This window comes from Hemicordylus capensis, chromosome 1 (assembly GCF_027244095.1).
Source record: "Hemicordylus capensis ecotype Gifberg chromosome 1, rHemCap1.1.pri, whole genome shotgun sequence".
NCBI lineage: Eukaryota > Metazoa > Chordata > Lepidosauria > Squamata > Cordylidae > Hemicordylus > Hemicordylus capensis.
In genome coordinates, this window is record NC_069657.1 from 399,330,914 (window position 1) to 399,348,068 (window position 17,155).

The 17,155-nt window shown below is 41.5% G+C and overlaps 1 protein-coding gene across 3 annotated transcripts in view; it reads left to right on the top strand.

The window, feature by feature from the left end:
- Positions 1 to 17,155, top strand: part of GLP1R (glucagon like peptide 1 receptor) — a 186,105-nt gene that overhangs the window by 83,424 nt on the left and 85,526 nt on the right. For all 3 annotated transcript variants that reach the window (XM_053305257.1, XM_053305263.1, XM_053305267.1), the window contains exon 5: positions 5,735 to 5,845. In XM_053305257.1, coding sequence (XP_053161232.1) covers positions 5,735 to 5,845 — 111 coding nt within the window. The remainder of the gene's footprint in view (positions 1 to 5,734; positions 5,846 to 17,155) is intronic.

Sequence of the window (17,155 nt, forward strand, 5' to 3'; positions counted from 1 at the left end):
AAAAAGCTCTGCTGCAGACTCTTGGGCTGCTGGGCCCATAACCTTGTTAGGGTCTGTGATTATTTAGCAAAGCACCAAGGAAGCTACCACTCCAGTTACAGAATGCAGAGTTTAGTTGTTGCAGCTATTTAAGTAACACGCATGGAGATCACTGTAGAGTCTAAACAAAATTTATTTATTGGAGGAGTATATTTGGGTTAGGAAAGACCTATCCTATCTATCAGCTACATAATGGAGGGAGAGAGAGAGAGAGTTGTTTCCATCTTCTCTCTAGGAGGAAAGGAAGAGGACTGGGGAGTCAAAGCAGGGGTCATAGAGTAGAGGCAAGCAGGAACACATATGGAGACCCTCACTAGCTACCTCTGCTCCCAATAGCCCTAGTGGCCATTAGGATAGTTGGTGCAAAAGGTTGATGCACTGGAATTCCATCTCCAACACGTATTGCAGTTTCTGAACAGTGTAGGGCAATGTGATTACAGCAAGAGTTACCAAGACAGTTCATAATCCCTCCAGGAGAGTATGCAGTCAAAGCTCACTACATTGGTAAAAAGTGCTCTAGTATGCATATACAGTGGGTATAGGAAAGAATCACCCCCTTTGATAGACCTTAAATTCTGGTTCCCTTACATCCTGAAATGAAAAGACAAAGAAAATTCCCTTCACCAGCTGTACTTATCCAATGCAACCTACAGGTGAAACTCGGAAAATTAGAATATTGTGCAAAAGTCCATTAATTTCAGTAATGCAAATTAAAAGGAGAAACTGATATATGAGACAGACGCATTACATGCAAAGCGAGATAAGTCAAGCCTTAATTTGTTATAATTGTGATGATCATGGCGTACAGCTCATGAAAACCCCAAATCCACAATCTCAGAAAATTAGAATATTACATGGAACCAAGAAGACAAGGATTGAAGAATAGAACAATATCGGACCTCTGAAAAGTATAAGCATGCATATGTATTCAGTACTTGGTTTAGACCCCTTTTGCTGCAATTACTGCCTCAATGAGGCGTGGCATGGATGCTATCAGCCTGTGGCACTGATGAGGTATTATGGAAGACCAGGATGCTTCATTAGTGGCCTTCAGCAATTCTACATTGTTTGGTCTCATGTCTCTCATCCTTCTCTTGGCAATGCCCCATAGATTCTCTATGGGTCAGGTCAGGCGAGTTTGCTGGCCAATCAAGCACAGTACACTGTATACTTTTCAGAGGTCCGATATTGTTCTATTCTTCAATCCTTGTCTTCTTGGTTCCATGTAATATCCTAATTTTCTGAGATTGTGGATTTGGGGTTTTCATGAGCTGTACGCCATGATCATCACAATTATAACAAATTAAGGCTTGACTTATCTCGCTTTGCATGTAATGCGTTTGTCTCATATATCAGTTTCACCTTTTAATTTGCATTACTGAAATTAATGGACTTTTGCACGATATTCTAAGTTTCCGAGTTTCACCTTTATAACATCCAACTGAAAAACATCACAATTACAGTCCAGAAAAAGTGTCAGAAACAAAAAACAAGAATTACTGAGATTGAAAAAGGATCACCCCCCCACAATGTCAATATTTTGTTGAACCACCTTTTGCTTTAATAACAGCCTTGAGTCTGTTGGTATACTTCTCTATCAACCTTGCACATCTAGACGGAGCAATATTTGCCCACTCCTCCATACAGAACTGTTCAAGTTCGGTCACATTGGATGGTAGGTGTTGGTGGACTGCTATCCTCCCTGGATCCGGTCGGCCCTCCAAACTGGATGGAAGAGCAAGGAGGAAACTGGTAAGAGAGGTTACCAAGAGGCTAATGGCCACTCTGAAGGAGTTAAAGGACTTCATGGCAAAGAGTGGTTGTTCTGTGCATGTGACAACAATTTCACGAGCGCTCCACAGATGTGGCTTGTTCGGGAGGGTCGCAAGGAGAAAGCCACTTCTCAAGAAAGGCCACATTAAAGCTCGTTTGAGCTTTGCCAGAAGGCACCTTGAAGATTCTGATGCCAAATGGAAAAAGGTCTTATGGTCAGATGAGACCAAGATTGAACTATTTGGCCTCAACACCAAACAGTACACCTGGCGTAAATCCAACGCAGCTCACCATCCACAACACACCATACCTACAGTGAAGGATGGAGGTGGCAGCATCCTGTTGTGGGGGTGTTTCTCTGCCTCAGGGACTGGGGCTCTCATTAGGGTAGAAGGAAAAATGGATGGGGCAAAATACCATCAGATTCTGGAAGAAAACCTGCTACCCTCTGCCAGACAGTTGAGGATGGGCAGAAGATTCACCTTTCAACATGACAACAATCCGAAGCACACAGCAAAATTGACCACACAGTGGCTGAAGGAGAAAAAAGTGAACGTCCTCATGTGGCCCAGTCAGAGCCCAGACCTAAATACCATAGAAAATCTGTGGAGAGATTTGAAGATAGCAGTCCACCAACACCTACCCTCCAATGTGACTGAACTTGAACAGTTCTGTATGGAGGAGTGGGCAAATATTGCTCCGTTTAGATGTGCAAGGTTGATAGAGAAGTATCCCAACAGACTCAAGGCTGTTATTAAAGCAAAAGGTGGTTCAACAAAATATTGACATTGGGGGTGTGTGATCCTTTTTCAATCTCAGTAATTCTTGCTTTTTTATTTCTGACACTTTTTCTGGACTGTAATTGTGATGTTTTTCAGTTGGATGTTATAGGTTGCATTGGATAAGTACAGCTGGTGAAGGGAATTTTCTTTGTGTTTTCATTTCAGGATGTAAGGGAACCAGAATTTAAGGTCTATCAAAGGGGGTGATTCTTTCCTATACCCACTGTACTAGAAGCATATTCATAGAAGCATCTGGGAGCAAATGTGGGTCCTCCAGCATGCACAGACTGTGGACCTGGGCTTTCCAGTTGCATGTGACTCTTTTTAGAACAGTCTCCCTGCTTCCAGTTCATAAGGGCCTCCAGTCGCCCCCTTATTTATCAACTGATATCCACTTGTTTCTTTGCCTTGATCCAGATCATAATTCTTCCACACACTATTATAATCCCACCACCAATGGTACAAGAATCATGGAGAGGTCTATAAGAATGATTAGGGTTGCAGTCCCTCCATATCAAAATGCAAATCAGTCACTAAAGACAGTAATCCCAAATTATGTCCTCAAGCCATACTAAAATGAGTCAGGAAAACCAGCTATCTCAGGACAAGCCTAGTGCTTAACAGCTGCTACCTTCTTGGTTGCATTTCCCAAGAATGATAGATCTGGGACTGGCCTAAAACCTTTCAAAACTGTATGCTCTAATAGTGGCCACTAGCCACTGCCTCTTTCAGGGAGCAGGAAAGACATTTATTACCTTGCTGACCAGTACAGCCAGTCTCACTCAGGTAGATGTTACCAGACGTTATGGACAAGGGCTGAACAAGAACATGGTATGCTGCAAATTTCAAGGCATTCTGTGCGCATTTTCTGGCACCAGCAACAGAAATTTGCTGAAAGGAATTGCAACAATCAGAGATGTGAAAATTAGAGCAACAAATTGGTGAGGATGAGAGGTAATTTGAATATACTTTGATGCATTTGCAAACAAAATGGTAAAAAGGGTTGGTATAAATGAGAATTAGCTATGTAGTACTTGTATTGCATTAATATAATACAGTACAGGTTTCTAAATGAACTTTTCTTGTTTTGGACTTTTTTATTTGCCAAATGTCTACCAAAAGCATACAATGATGGGAGTTAAGCAGTGAATACCCTCTCTGATATTTACTACTGGGCTGCCATTGTAACATGCACTTGTTGTGTGCTTGTCGTATATCTCAGAAAGTTGGGTCATTTTCAATATGTGAGAGCACCAAAAACTAGATTCTCCAACTGAACAAAAATGGAGCCAACTGTAATCTGTTTAGGTTTCGGTCATTTGCTGCCTCTCAAAATTGTGCTCCTGCAGTGGAGTATGACACTTGCTGAAAGCAATAATGGCAAGGAGGGTATTAATCTCCCTTTGCTCTGTTGGGCAGCTAACACTGCACTCCTAGACTGACAGTTTCATAAATCTGAATTGAGGCTTTAGCATGTTCAATAAGCTATAATGCTGATTGGTGGCCTTTTGTGGGGGTATTTCAGCAATGCATCAATGTATGTAGTTCGAGAATGTTGAAACAACATGACAGCAGATCATTTTTTAGGGTGGGGGGAGATATGTACATTCTGAACAACTGCCAAAGGCTAGTGTGTTTCAAACCAGAGAAAGTGAAAGGATATCTTGTATTGGAAGACAAGAGCCTCAAATGCTGTTGCTTCACTAGAAGTAGTGACAGAAGCTCTTCTCACAACATGGGTGTAGCGTCCATTGGACAAGCAGGGGAAAATGTTCCTGGGTCCAGAGGGTCAGGGAGCCCCAAGCAGGCCACCACACCACTGCCCAGCGCTGCTGCTACCGCTTCTTCTCTTGTCCTCCAGGGGGTGGGGGGTGCCACGGGCCTCCCCATGGCAGTGATGGTGGCGGGTCTCTCTGGCCTGCCCGCTTCTCTAGTTGAACTGCACGCCTGCACAATTCAACCATAGACGTCGCATGCCCATGATGTCACGGGCATACAACATCCATAATCGAACTGCGCAGGTGTGCAGGCCGGCCCCAGAGGCCCGCCGCTGCCATGGGGGGGGGGGGGCTGTTCCACTTGGCTCACCCCCACACACACACACACATATCCTGGAGGGGAGGCCAAGATAAGAAGTGTGGCGGGGCAGTCGCAGAAGCGGTGGCGGGGGCACCAAGGAGGAGGTAGGAGCACTGGCGGGGAGATGTTGGTGGGGCGTCTTTTGCATCTGACATCAGACATGGTGGGGTGCCTCTTGCGTCTGACATCAGATTTTGTCCCCTGGCCCTTGAGGCTATGCCCCTGTCTCATGATCAGTGAGAAGAGCTTCAGGTGGGTCTGTGAGGAGAGCACACTGCAGCGGCACACAAGCAAAAAAATGAGGTTAACAGAGTGCTTGCTCCATTAACTTCATTTAAGGGGAGGGGGAATTAGATGAGCTAGCCACCTTGGAACCACCGGGCTCACCCGTGAGCCCGGTGGTTCCAACGATCAGTAGAAAGCGAGCTAGGTTCCCTTAGCCTGCTTTCTTCTGATTGTGGGAACAGCTTCACAGACTTATTCATTTAAGCCCATGTCAGGGAGTTGCAGGCATCAGCTGTGGCCAGTGGGTAGGAATCAAGGTTATGCTTGGGCAGTATGCAAGTTGTACTGGAATAACCAGCTTTATGCCAGATGCTTAGAGAAAACCTAGACTGGCAAAACTATTCTTGCAGGTGCTGGATATGTCTGGATCAGTTAACCTTTTCAAGGCCCACACTAACAAAGGCTGCAAGTAATTAGAACAATTTGCATATGAAGACTTATCAGTTGTTGCTAGCAGTTGGTGATTTGAGTCACTGACTCAGAGTAAGCTGTAAAGTTAGAAGAGTGATGACAGCAACCAGGACCCTCTCGCCGGAGGCTTAACGGTGGTTCCCAGGGGGGATAGTGTCACTTTGCCGTAATTTTTAGACTGGCTTGTTGGTCAGTGTGGTTGCTGAAGACGGTTCCAGATCAATGTATGACTGATGACTGATTGTAGAGAAAAATAATGGGGTTGGATCTCTCTCTCTCAACCCCTGTCCTAACACACATTCTTTCAATATAGCTGTGTATGGCTGCATTATTTGCTCTTGAAAATATTCTCCATTTATCTACAGAAGGCAGGTTCTGTAACAGAACATTTGATGAATATGTATGCTGGCCTGATGGAATGCCTGGTACCTATGTGAATGTGAGCTGCCCTTGGTATCTCCCATTAGCTAGCAGAGGTAAGTACACTAAGTTCATACCTACCTTGGTCAAATCCAGTGTGGTGTAGTGGTTAGAGTGCTGGACTAGGACTGGGGAGACCCAAGTTCAAATCCCCATTCAGCCATGAGACTTGCTGGGTGACTCTGGGCCAGCTACTTCTCTCTCAGCCTAACCTACTTCACAGAGTTGTTGTGAGGGGAAACTTAAGTATGTAGTACACCACTCTGGGCTCCTTGGAAGAAGATGTGCAAAAAAAAAAAAATCCCAAACATGTGGTAGTTCCTCCCCTACAAGTTTGCTAAATGTGTCAAAGGCCTGGATCGTGCTAAGATAGTAAACTTCTATCTTGAGTTGTACAGACTACAGATGTGGACTCGTATGATTGAATGCTCCTTCATGTCTAGAACATAGGAACTCCAGACTAGGAAGTAATCAAGCTTAGCTTCTGTCTCATTATCCTAAACTCTCTGCTTCTTCCATTAAGAAAATCCTTGAGTAGTACAGTATGGACTTGGTGCTGTATGGCCAAACATACTGCAGAACTAATCACCCCTATTTTACAAACCTCACTTGTGGATACTTAGCTTAACTGTATGATATTCTGCAACAAGGAAACCACAGTTGTGCAGTCTTGCTTCATAGTTTCTGCATAAGCTGTCCTACTTTGTTTCAGGAATAGAAATCTTTGTAAAGACTGGTGAGGCACAAGGTGATGTTTGTTGGGTGTTCCAGACACCCAGTGCCACTGGTTGAAGGGCCAAAGAAATAATTGTCATATGGATTGGTTCAGGTCTCGTCATCTGTCAGTTTCCACTCCCAAAGACTTGTTCTGTAAACCCCTGTGGTGGTGTATTTGTGGGTGGGATTTTTATGACCTGGGAGAGTTAATATTAAAAACCCTGATCTCAAATGTGTTACTCTGTCTAGGATGAATACCTTTCCCCTCTCCCAAACTATACTTCTAAAATACCTAAATTTCTTCTTTATTATGTTTGGTATTGACAGTGATGACTACTTTAGAATCATCTGAACATTGAATTTACAAGCTCTTTATCTCTTTCTAGATTATTAATAAATATGTACAATATTTAAAGCTACTTTAAAATGTGCTTTTATTAACATGCAAAATAGTTTACTTCTCAATTAATTGATATAAGAGCCCATCAAACATTACAGAACTCCTTCCAATAATTCTAATCTTCCTTTATCTAATAACCTACTTGCAAGATTAAAAGCCTTCCCTCCAGCAAACCTATTTGTTTTCCATCTTTAGGACTCTGTGGCAGTCATTTGGCTGCTAACAACACTAAAAACTGTCAGTACAGGAGAGAGCCAAGATTTACCATAATCCTGTGCCATAATAAATTATCAGAATATGCTGCATCTTTCATGTACTTTTGCAAATAAGCAAAAGCTGAATTGTCTGGGGTAAAGTACAATTTTAACTTAAAACAAATTAAGGTTTGTATTTCCACAGAGATAATCATTAAAGGATTGCAAGCCATTTTAGAAAAAAATTAGGGCTCCTATCCTCTCATCTCTATTGCATATATTCTCATTTTCCATATTGTCCAGATAGACCTGATGATGAACTGTAGCCACCCTTGGCCTTTTGCATTGTAAATTGGTGTGTGTTTCTTTCTCTTTAAAAAGAAGAAGAAGCTGTGTATGGTTGTGTGAGAGAACACACATGAGTGGGACACTTATCCACCAGAGAGAGTGTAACTTCTTCACTTGCCCTAAGCTTGTCATCAGTTTTTCCCCTTCCCATGCCAGTTTGCTAAGCAACATGCCATTGCCCCAATATGCACCTTTTCTGCAAATAGGTAGAGCAGGTTAGAAAATAGGTAGAAAAGGTATTTTAAAATCTTCCAGAACACTCTGCTGCAGATGTGAAAGTGGTGGTTTTTCAATAGAAGAATTTCGAAGGAAGACTGGAGTGTGAAGCAGCTGAAATAGAATTCATAACCACTTAACTCTGTTGTCTCTGATCTGAATAAGGGCCGATCTTTTCTATCCCATTACGGAGTTAATTAACTTAACATCCTCCTTCTAGCAGTGTTATCACCAATTACGATGTGTGAATTACCATGATACCTATCTGGTATATTTGTAAGCTTATTACAAGACTAGGCCTATTGCTTTTCCTGCACCTTTAAACATGTGTCTATTCTGCTCTCCCCAGCCCTTCTATAACCATATCCCTCTCCCTCTTCGCCTAAAGAAAATTACATTTCATGCATCTGATTAAAAGGACTGTAGACCACAAAACTTTAATCTTAGTCTATAGCAGCAAAAACAACAATCCATGTTGTTCCTTCTGGAAGGGACAAAGAGAGACCTACTAGTCTCTTCTCTTCTAAAATTCGAGTTTTACCTTGTAACAGAATTATACCACTGTGCCTCCAGGTTTTTTGGCCTATTAGAGTAGGAGAAGGCAAAAATTACATAATGTACCAAAGCTGGGTAACTGTACTTCTGCCCAGTCACACTTATTAGCATTTAAATTGGGATTTGTATGGGAAGAAACAGAAGTGTGTTTGAATTCTGTCCGTGGATGGCTGTTTGGGGGAAATATGTGGCAGGCTGCTCACTGTGTGCAGCACGCAGAATGCACCATACATGCATACCTTTTGGGCTACTCTAAAGCTTTGAACCAAACATGCTCTTCTCAGATTGAGGCCAGGAATGACAAGCTGGCCTAACCTTACTTGGGGGTGAGACTCATGATCAGTTGCCTAAGATGTCTAGCCGCTTTCACTGTCCAAGAAGGAAAGAGCTCTAATATTCAGTGTAGCTAGCTAGCCCTTGATTAGAGTTTAGTATATGTATAGCATCAGTAATTATGCAATATTGTTGCATGCTTAAAAAAAAAACCCACACAAGTCCCTGTAGTTGTTACAGACAGTTAATTTAATGAGCCTGGGCATCTGGCAGCAGGAGGAGAGCCTGCCTTGCATGGCCACTAGTGAGTGCTTACCTCTAGAGATTTTTATGATGTGGGGATTTGCCTTGTTTGCACTGCCTGCATTCATGTTGGTTGTAGACTGGAACTTGTATGCGGTCTTTCTGAATCACAGATCCTGCTCTCCATCAACCTACTTCACACTCTGAGATAGAAACTTCAGCTTTGTTGTCACCTGGCACATCCAGCTCAGCAGAGTGACTAAGACCGTGAGCAATAATGAAGGAAAAATTTATTTTTCAGCCTTGTAGTCATGAGCGAGAGTCACTTGCTTCCTTATCTCTCCAAGTGCATAATTCGTTGTGGCTGCTCCCCTTTCCTTAAACAACAGCTTCCTCACTTTCCCTCACCCGCTTTAGAAAATGGGCCTTTATAAATTCAGATGAGCAAGACTGCAAGCCTTAACACATTTACTAGTGAGTCATCGCCATTAAAAACACAGTGGGACTTGCTTCCCAGCAAACATGTATAGGATTGTGCTGTCATAACTCCACAGTTAGGTATACAGTCTGCACTGCACTCATGATAAATATAAAAGAAACTAGTTTCTACTCTTTGGTTTTGGTAGTGAGTAGTAGGCGGAAGATGTAGACACTGCACCCAGTAGGGGTGTGCATGGAACCAGTTTCTGAGGTTTGGTTTGAATTCAAACCGGACTACCGGTTCACAAACCAGTTTGATGGAACCACCCGGCTGGTCCAGTTCATTTGTTGAACCGGTTCACCATTATGGAATAATAGGAAATCGAATCATCCCCCTGGGTAGTGCCTAGGGACACCAAAGCAGATTGGGCGGTAGGGCATGATGGCTTCTACCTGCCACCCCATCCACAAAATAGTCAGGGAATTGGACAATTTTAAATGAATTTTTGGATCTTTTTCTGGGTCAGTGGGTCAACCCTAACCTACTGACTCAGAAAACATTCAAAAATTCCTTTAAAAATCACCCAATTTCCCGTCTTGTTTTGCAGGTACGGTGGTAGGTAACACCCACCATGCCTTACTGCCCAGTCCACTTTGGCGTCCCTACGCACAACCCATGGGGAGTAAATGGGGTGGTTCCCAATACAAAGCAGTCCAAAAAAGGTATAACTATCCATAATTTGCCAGCCACAGAGTCAGGTGTCCATGCAGCATCATTGGCACAAGTTGCTCTCAGACTGATACACGCCATTGCAACAGCAGTACCCTTTGCAAGCCTAGCCATAAGCTGAGCTCGACCTAACTCTTCAGGGGTGCAGGAACTATTAGGATGGTCCACCCAAGAAGGCTGTTGAATCCTATAGGATTCCAAAAGGCCTTGGAGGGTTTTAGGGTTGGTTCTGCTGATGATTCTGTTGATGCCCTGGTGGAGACCTGGAATAGGGAGCTTACCAGGGCAGTATTTCTTTATTTATCCATTTATTTATTTATTTAAACATATTTCGATACCCCCCAAACTCACGTCTCTGGGCGGTTTACAACAGAAACACTATTTCTGTTAAATACTATTGCCTGTAAGTGACTTCTCCACTCTGCTTCGAAACTAGCTCCATGGTATACTGAGCAGCTACGGAAGCTGAAGCAGCAAAGGAGAAGGCTAGAGTGTATGTGGAGGAACATAAGAACAGCCCTGCTGGATCAGACACTAGGCCCATCCAGTCCAGCATCCTGTTTCACACAGTGGCCCACCAGATGCCTCTGGGGAGCCCACAGGCAAGAGGTATATGCATGTACTCTCTCCTGCTGTTGCTACCCTGGAACTGGTATTGAGAGGCATCATGCCTCTGAGGCTGGAGATGGCTCACAGCCATCAGAGTAGTAGCCATTGATAGACCTGTCCACCATGAATCTAAGCCCCTTTTAAAGCCATACAAGCTGGTGGCCATCACCACATCCTGTGGCAGAGAATTCCATAGATTAATTATGCACTGTATGAAAAAGTACTTCGGCTCGTTGGTCCTAAATTTCCCAACCTTCAGTTTCATGGGGTGACCCCTGGTTCTAGTGTTGTGAGAGAGGGAGAAAAATTTCTCTCTGTCTACTCTCTCCACTCCATGCATAATTTTATACACGACTTCGATCATGTCTCCCCCTTAGGAAGACCCAACTTGAATCCGATAAGACACTGCACAAAGCCCATTTGAAGGCTTATTCTGTGGCAATACATGCAGCGAAGAAGTGATTCTATTCTGCACGTTTTGTATCCGCAAGTTCATGTCCAGTGGAGTTGTTCAGAGTTGTGAGGGAATTGAATCAGTTTCCCTCTTCTCTGAACATAGATTTGGATTTTTCATTATCCCGCTGTGATGTTTTTAACAACTTTTTGCGGGATAAAATCTCTTGCATTCAAACCAACTTGGACTCCACAGTTATGGCAGGATCAACTGCAGAGCTGTCCAGTATCTCCTCTGGTTCAATTAGAATGGATCAGTTTTAATTTGTGACTCCAGAGGATGTGGACAAACTTCTTGGAAGTGTTTGGCATACCACTTATCCTTTGGATCCTTGCCCAACGTGGCTTATAACAAGGTAGTTGGAGATGGCCTAGTTAACATCATAAATGCCTCACTGAGGGAGGGCAGGAAGCCTCCATGTTTGAAGGAGGCAATTGTGAGGCCTGTGCTTAAGAAGCCTGCCTTAGAGCCCTTGGTGAGGGATAACTATAGGCCAGTCTTCAACCTCAGGTGGACAAGGTAATTGAGAGGGTGATGGCTGATCAACTCCAGGCAGTTTTGGATTATACTGATTATCATACACTGATTAAATTTTCTTTAAAAAAATTAATGTGTTATTAATGTATTTTTATCTATTATGATTTTATCTTTTTATGAATTTTAAATGTGTTATGTTTTATGTTTTTAATTCTGTACACCACCTAGAGATTTTTATACTTGGTGGTATATCAATTCAATAAATAATAATAATAACTGCTGCTGCTGCATGGTCAATATCAGCACAATATAACTGGAAAATCAAACATCACCAAGACCTGGCAATGGCTTAAGAATGGCAACTTGAAGAAAGAAACAGAGGGTTTAATATTGGCTGCACAAGAACAGGCACTAAGAACAAATGCAATAAGAGCAGAAGTCGAAAAATCAACAACAAACAGCAAGTGCCGCCTTTGTAAAGAAATAGATGAAACAGTGGACCACCTAATCAGCTGTTGTAAAAAGATCGCACAGACTGACTACAAACAAAGGCATGACAAGGTAGCAGCAATGATACACTGGAACATCTGCAAAAAATACAAGCTACCTGTAGCCAAAGGTTGGTGGGACCATACAATTGAAAATGTTGTAGAAAATGAAGATGCAAATATATTCTGGGACTTCCGACTACAAACAGACAAACATCTGCCACACAATACACCAGATATAACTGTAGTCGAGAAGAAAGAAAAACAAGTTAAAATAATTGACATAGCAATACCAAGGGATAGAGAATAGAAGAAAAAGAAATAGAAAAAAAATCTACAAACTGAAGATCTACAAAGATCTACAAATTGAAATTGAAAGGCTGTGGCAGAAGAAGACCAAAATAATCCCAGTGGTAATTGGCGCCCTAGTGCAATTCCTTTTTTTTTTTTTTGCTTTAAATTTTTATTGATTTTAACAATATCTTGAAAATCTCATTATATCAAACATTAAACAAAAATTGACTTCCAGCTCACCAATCAGCGCGAATCACTAACTATACAATTAACCCTTGCTATAATAATTCAAAACATATATCCTATACCTTACCAAACTCTATTTTAGTCTACTCAACCTGCTAATATTACAAAATTTCAAACCCTGTTGAAAAATCAATATTAGGAAAATAGTTCTTTAGGTACAGTAAGAATGGTTTCCAATCTTCTTTAAAACCTTCCAAATTTTGATCTCTTATCAGTACTGTAGGTTTTGCCATCTCCGCATATTCCAAATTTTTTATCAGCCAATCTTCTTTTGAGGGCAGTTCATTGTCCTTCCATTTCTGTGCATATACTATTCTGGCCGCCGTGGTTCCATACATGAAGAATGTTAAATTTCTTGTGGAAAACTCTCCTTGCATTATTCCCAGCAGGAAGGATTCTGGGCTTTTAGGAAATGTCATTTAAAAACATTTTTTAAACTCATTATATATCATGTCCCAAAAGGCCCTTGCCTTCCTAAAAGACCACTACATATGAAAAAAGTTCCTTCACAATGTCCACATTTCCAACATTTGTTTGAAACATTTTTATACATTATCGCTAGTTTTTTAGGCGTCAGATACCACCTGTACATCATCTTATAATAATTTTCTTTTAAAATGTAACATGCAGTGAACTTTAAATCAGTTTTCCATAATTTTTCCCAATCTGCCATATTTATATTATGACCCACGTCTTGAGCCCATTTTATCATAGTAGTTTTAACCACTTCATCTCTTGTCTCCTCCAAAAGCAACAGCTTATACATCTTGGACACTAATTTTTCATCATTTTCACATAGCTCCTTCTCAAATCTTGACATTTGATCCTCAAATCCAAGTTTGAAATCCTTCTTAAAAACTTCATTTAACTGATGGTACTGAAACCAATTACTGACCAAATTTTGTACTTCAATTAGATGTTTTAACTTACAGCCCTTTTCTTGAAAACACAACAGATCCCTATAGGTATCCCATTGAGGTTGCATATTTATCTCTTTACGTACTAAAGCTTCAATCGGGGATAACCATAACGGAGTTTTAGGTTCCAGCCATTTTTTGTATTTTACCCACACTCTCATTAGACTCTTTCTTACATAGTGATTCAGAAAATCTTTATGTATTGTACTTTTGTCATAAATGTAAGTTGCCCTAGTGCAATTCCAAAACAGAGCACCTCAACACCATAGGGGCCACAGAAATCACCATCAGCCAATTACAAAAAGCAACTTTACTGGGAATAGCCTATATTCTGTGATGATATTTATAATAACAACAGCAACAACACTGATAATAAAATTCAGCCATCCCAGGTCCTTGGGACTCGATGTCTGGATAAAACAAACCAGTCAATAACACCTGTCTGACTGTGTCAACAACAACAACAACAACAATAAATCTAAAGGCATCTGCCAAGTTCCCTAATGACTCACCTTATACATTCAGGACTCAATTTCCCAGCCTCTGGATTTCCCACAATGCACTGCATGACGAGTGCAGTGCCTTCGGGAATTCCCCCATCAGACGGGCACTCTAGGCACTTGTCTCTGTGTCCCCCTGGGCTTCATGTTGCCCAAGGAGACACACAATCCTGGCAGCCGGATTAAGGTGCATTTGCACCCTTAAGCTTGGCTATGAGCTGTGCTCAGAAGTGAGTTTAGGCTTGGTGGGAGTGCCAGGATCCATGAGGATCCTGGTATTCCACATGAGCAGCCTAGGCCAGGCTTATACATTCCACGAGCTGTTGCTAGGCTGCTCGTGAGAACAGCCTTGTGTCAGAAATAAGCCATATTCCCACATCTGTGCTTTTCAGGTTTTATCACACTTTTGCAAATTTACAAGTAGTCAGATAGCTTATCATATGGTGTTTGCAGTTCTCATCAGGCAAACAGAATAAAAATGTGAGGAGTGCCAGAAGAAATATTGAACAAATAATATAGGAAGAAAACAGTTGTTAACTGAATACACAAAAGATAAGATCCTTTTTAAATAGTAGTTTAACTACACAATGAATATTACTTGGAGCATTGTTGCTAGACTACTTCATCAGACCATCTGTGGTTAAATTACTCAAACACAATGGTTCTCACAGCAGCTTACAGTTTGGAAAAGATGTAGTAAATACACAAATCTTCCATTTTAGTTCCATAATTAGGATCACTCCTAATTTAGTTCCATAATTAGGATCATAGCTGGGTGTCAAAAATATTTTTGTAAAGCTACTACCAATATTTTGACTACATGCCTCCTTGAGAGAGCTGTGTTACTTGTTTTCTGCACAGCTCCTAGCACACTTCTAGCCCTGGATAGATTTTCCTTAGTAGCAGCAGTGCAATTTGAAGAAGCAGTCTTCTAGCTAGGGATGTGCAAATTGATTTGGGTACAAATTGACTTGTTCCCGAATCTAGCTGATGCGGGTGTTTTGGAGACAAAACAAATCACCCCTGTGGTCCATTGGCTAGATTTGGGTACAAATCGAATTGCTCCTGATTCAAATCGATTTGAGATTTGGATCCCATCCCTCCTATTAATTCCCTCAGATTCCCAGCTTTTGTTAAAAAGAAAAAAGAAAAAGCTAAGCTCTAGCCCTTGTAGAAGTGGAGTTATGGAGTAAAATGTTTGGTCACTATTTTTCAAGTGTTTGGATTCTTTGGTGTATAATAACTTTCCTTCAATGAATCCGTATGAGGATTCATTACACACCTTCATTTCTTCTATTCATTTTGACTGTCTTTTCGACAGTGCCAGCTGTCAACTGCCATGTGCCAGCTACACCCCATTCCCACCCGCAAGGAAGTGGGGTACTATTCAGTTTATGTCCTAGGATTTTTTTTTTACTCTCTTTGGTGTCTAATAACCTTTTCTCATAATGAATCCCTATGAGGATTCATTGCACACCAAAGAGTAAACACCTCAAAAATTCCTAAAATATAAACTGAATACCCAGTGGCATGTGGGTTGAGGGGTATTTGGAACATGGGATGCCACTAATTTCTCATCTCCACCTGCAAAGCAGTAGGGTCAAAATGCTGAAGAAATGAAGGTGTGTAATGAAGACACCAAAGAATCTAAACACTTCAAAAATACCTTTAAAAAATAAACTGAGTACTCCAATGTGTGTGTGGGTGTGTGTGTGTAGTTGGCACATGGCAGTTGACAGTTGGCACTGTCCAATGATAGTCAAAATAAACAGAAGAGACGAAGGTGTATAATGAATCCTCATAGATATTCATTATGAAGAAAAGTTGTTAGACACCAAGAATCTAAACATTTTAATATTCCTAAAAATTAACATGAGTACCCCACTGCCTTTCAGGTGGATGGGTGTGTGTGTAGTTGGCACATGGCACTTGACAGTTGGCACTGTCCAGTGACAGTCAAAATGAACAGAAGAAATGAAGGTGTGCAATGAGTCCTCATAGGGATTCATTATGAGGAAAAGTTATTATACACAAAAGAATCCAAACACTTGAAAAATCATGACTGCGCATTTTGCTCCATAACTCGACTTCTACAAGGGCTAGAGCTTAGCTTTTTTTAAAAAAACAAAAGCTGGAGATCCGTGTTAGGGTTAGAATATGGCAACTTCAGATCTCCATTGTTTCCTATGGCAGAAATGTTCAAAATCAGTAAGAACAAAAAACAAAGTAATTAAAAATCAACAAAGTGCCCCACTGGCTTGAAATTTGGATGGTAGGTGGCACCCATAGGGACCTACCCACCACCCGGATTTGGTGCCCCTAGGACCTTGTTAAGTGGTCCAAATTGAATCTGTGGTGATTTGGAGGGGGTAGAGTTGGATACAGAACAAATCAGGGGTGATTTGTTTTGGGCACAAATCGAATCAAAAAAATTGATTTGTGCATATCCTTACTTCTAGCTACTAGCCCTTAGGATCAAGCCTAAACTATATGGATGCCCTGGGTCAGGGTGTTCCTGAGGCCTGACAATGCTGCACCAGTCTGCAGCTAAAACCTGTGTGCGCCAAAGGACATAAAAACAACAAATGTAGTTACTGTGCCTATAAGTCTTGCTTGGAACTCGCATCCCTGGAAGATTTTCTATTTAAGAGGATTTAGTGCTATTAGACAATAAATATTAGGACCCTGAAGGAGTCATAAAACGTAAAATGGATTACCTTAGCAGCTCCAAGCTTTCTTGGTCTACAGTGTTATTGGCAGCTGGGCTTTAATTATTTTTAAAGAGGTAACAAAAATGAGATTACATTGCCAGTGACAGTAACCAGAGATAGATGTCAATTGCTTCTTTGCAATTAAAGAGATTCTAGTTCATAGAAGGAATCCCTTCAACTGGGCTATGCAGCTGAAAAGGAGAGGGAATAACCTGTACCCTGTAGGATTTACCATTGATTAAGTCTCTAACATTTGCCTCAAGAAATGCATCTTTCCACTACATATGCATGCACACACCCATCAAGAAACCTTGGAGAAATATTATTTCCCAGTGCCTAGAGTGCTAGGGGTATGACTGTGAACCAGACTGGCCTCAAAAAAAGGCCACCAGTTCACAATTGAATCCAGTTCAATTAGAACTGGTCCAATGGTTCGAACATCTAAGATACCATTTTGTCTAGTATCGTTACTAGTTTTCTCCCTTGCCAGTTGGTTTTCTGCCACTACCTTCTGATTGGCTTGTGATCTCCTTTGCTCTGGTTGGCTGTTGTCATTCAAAATCAAGTGTTGTCA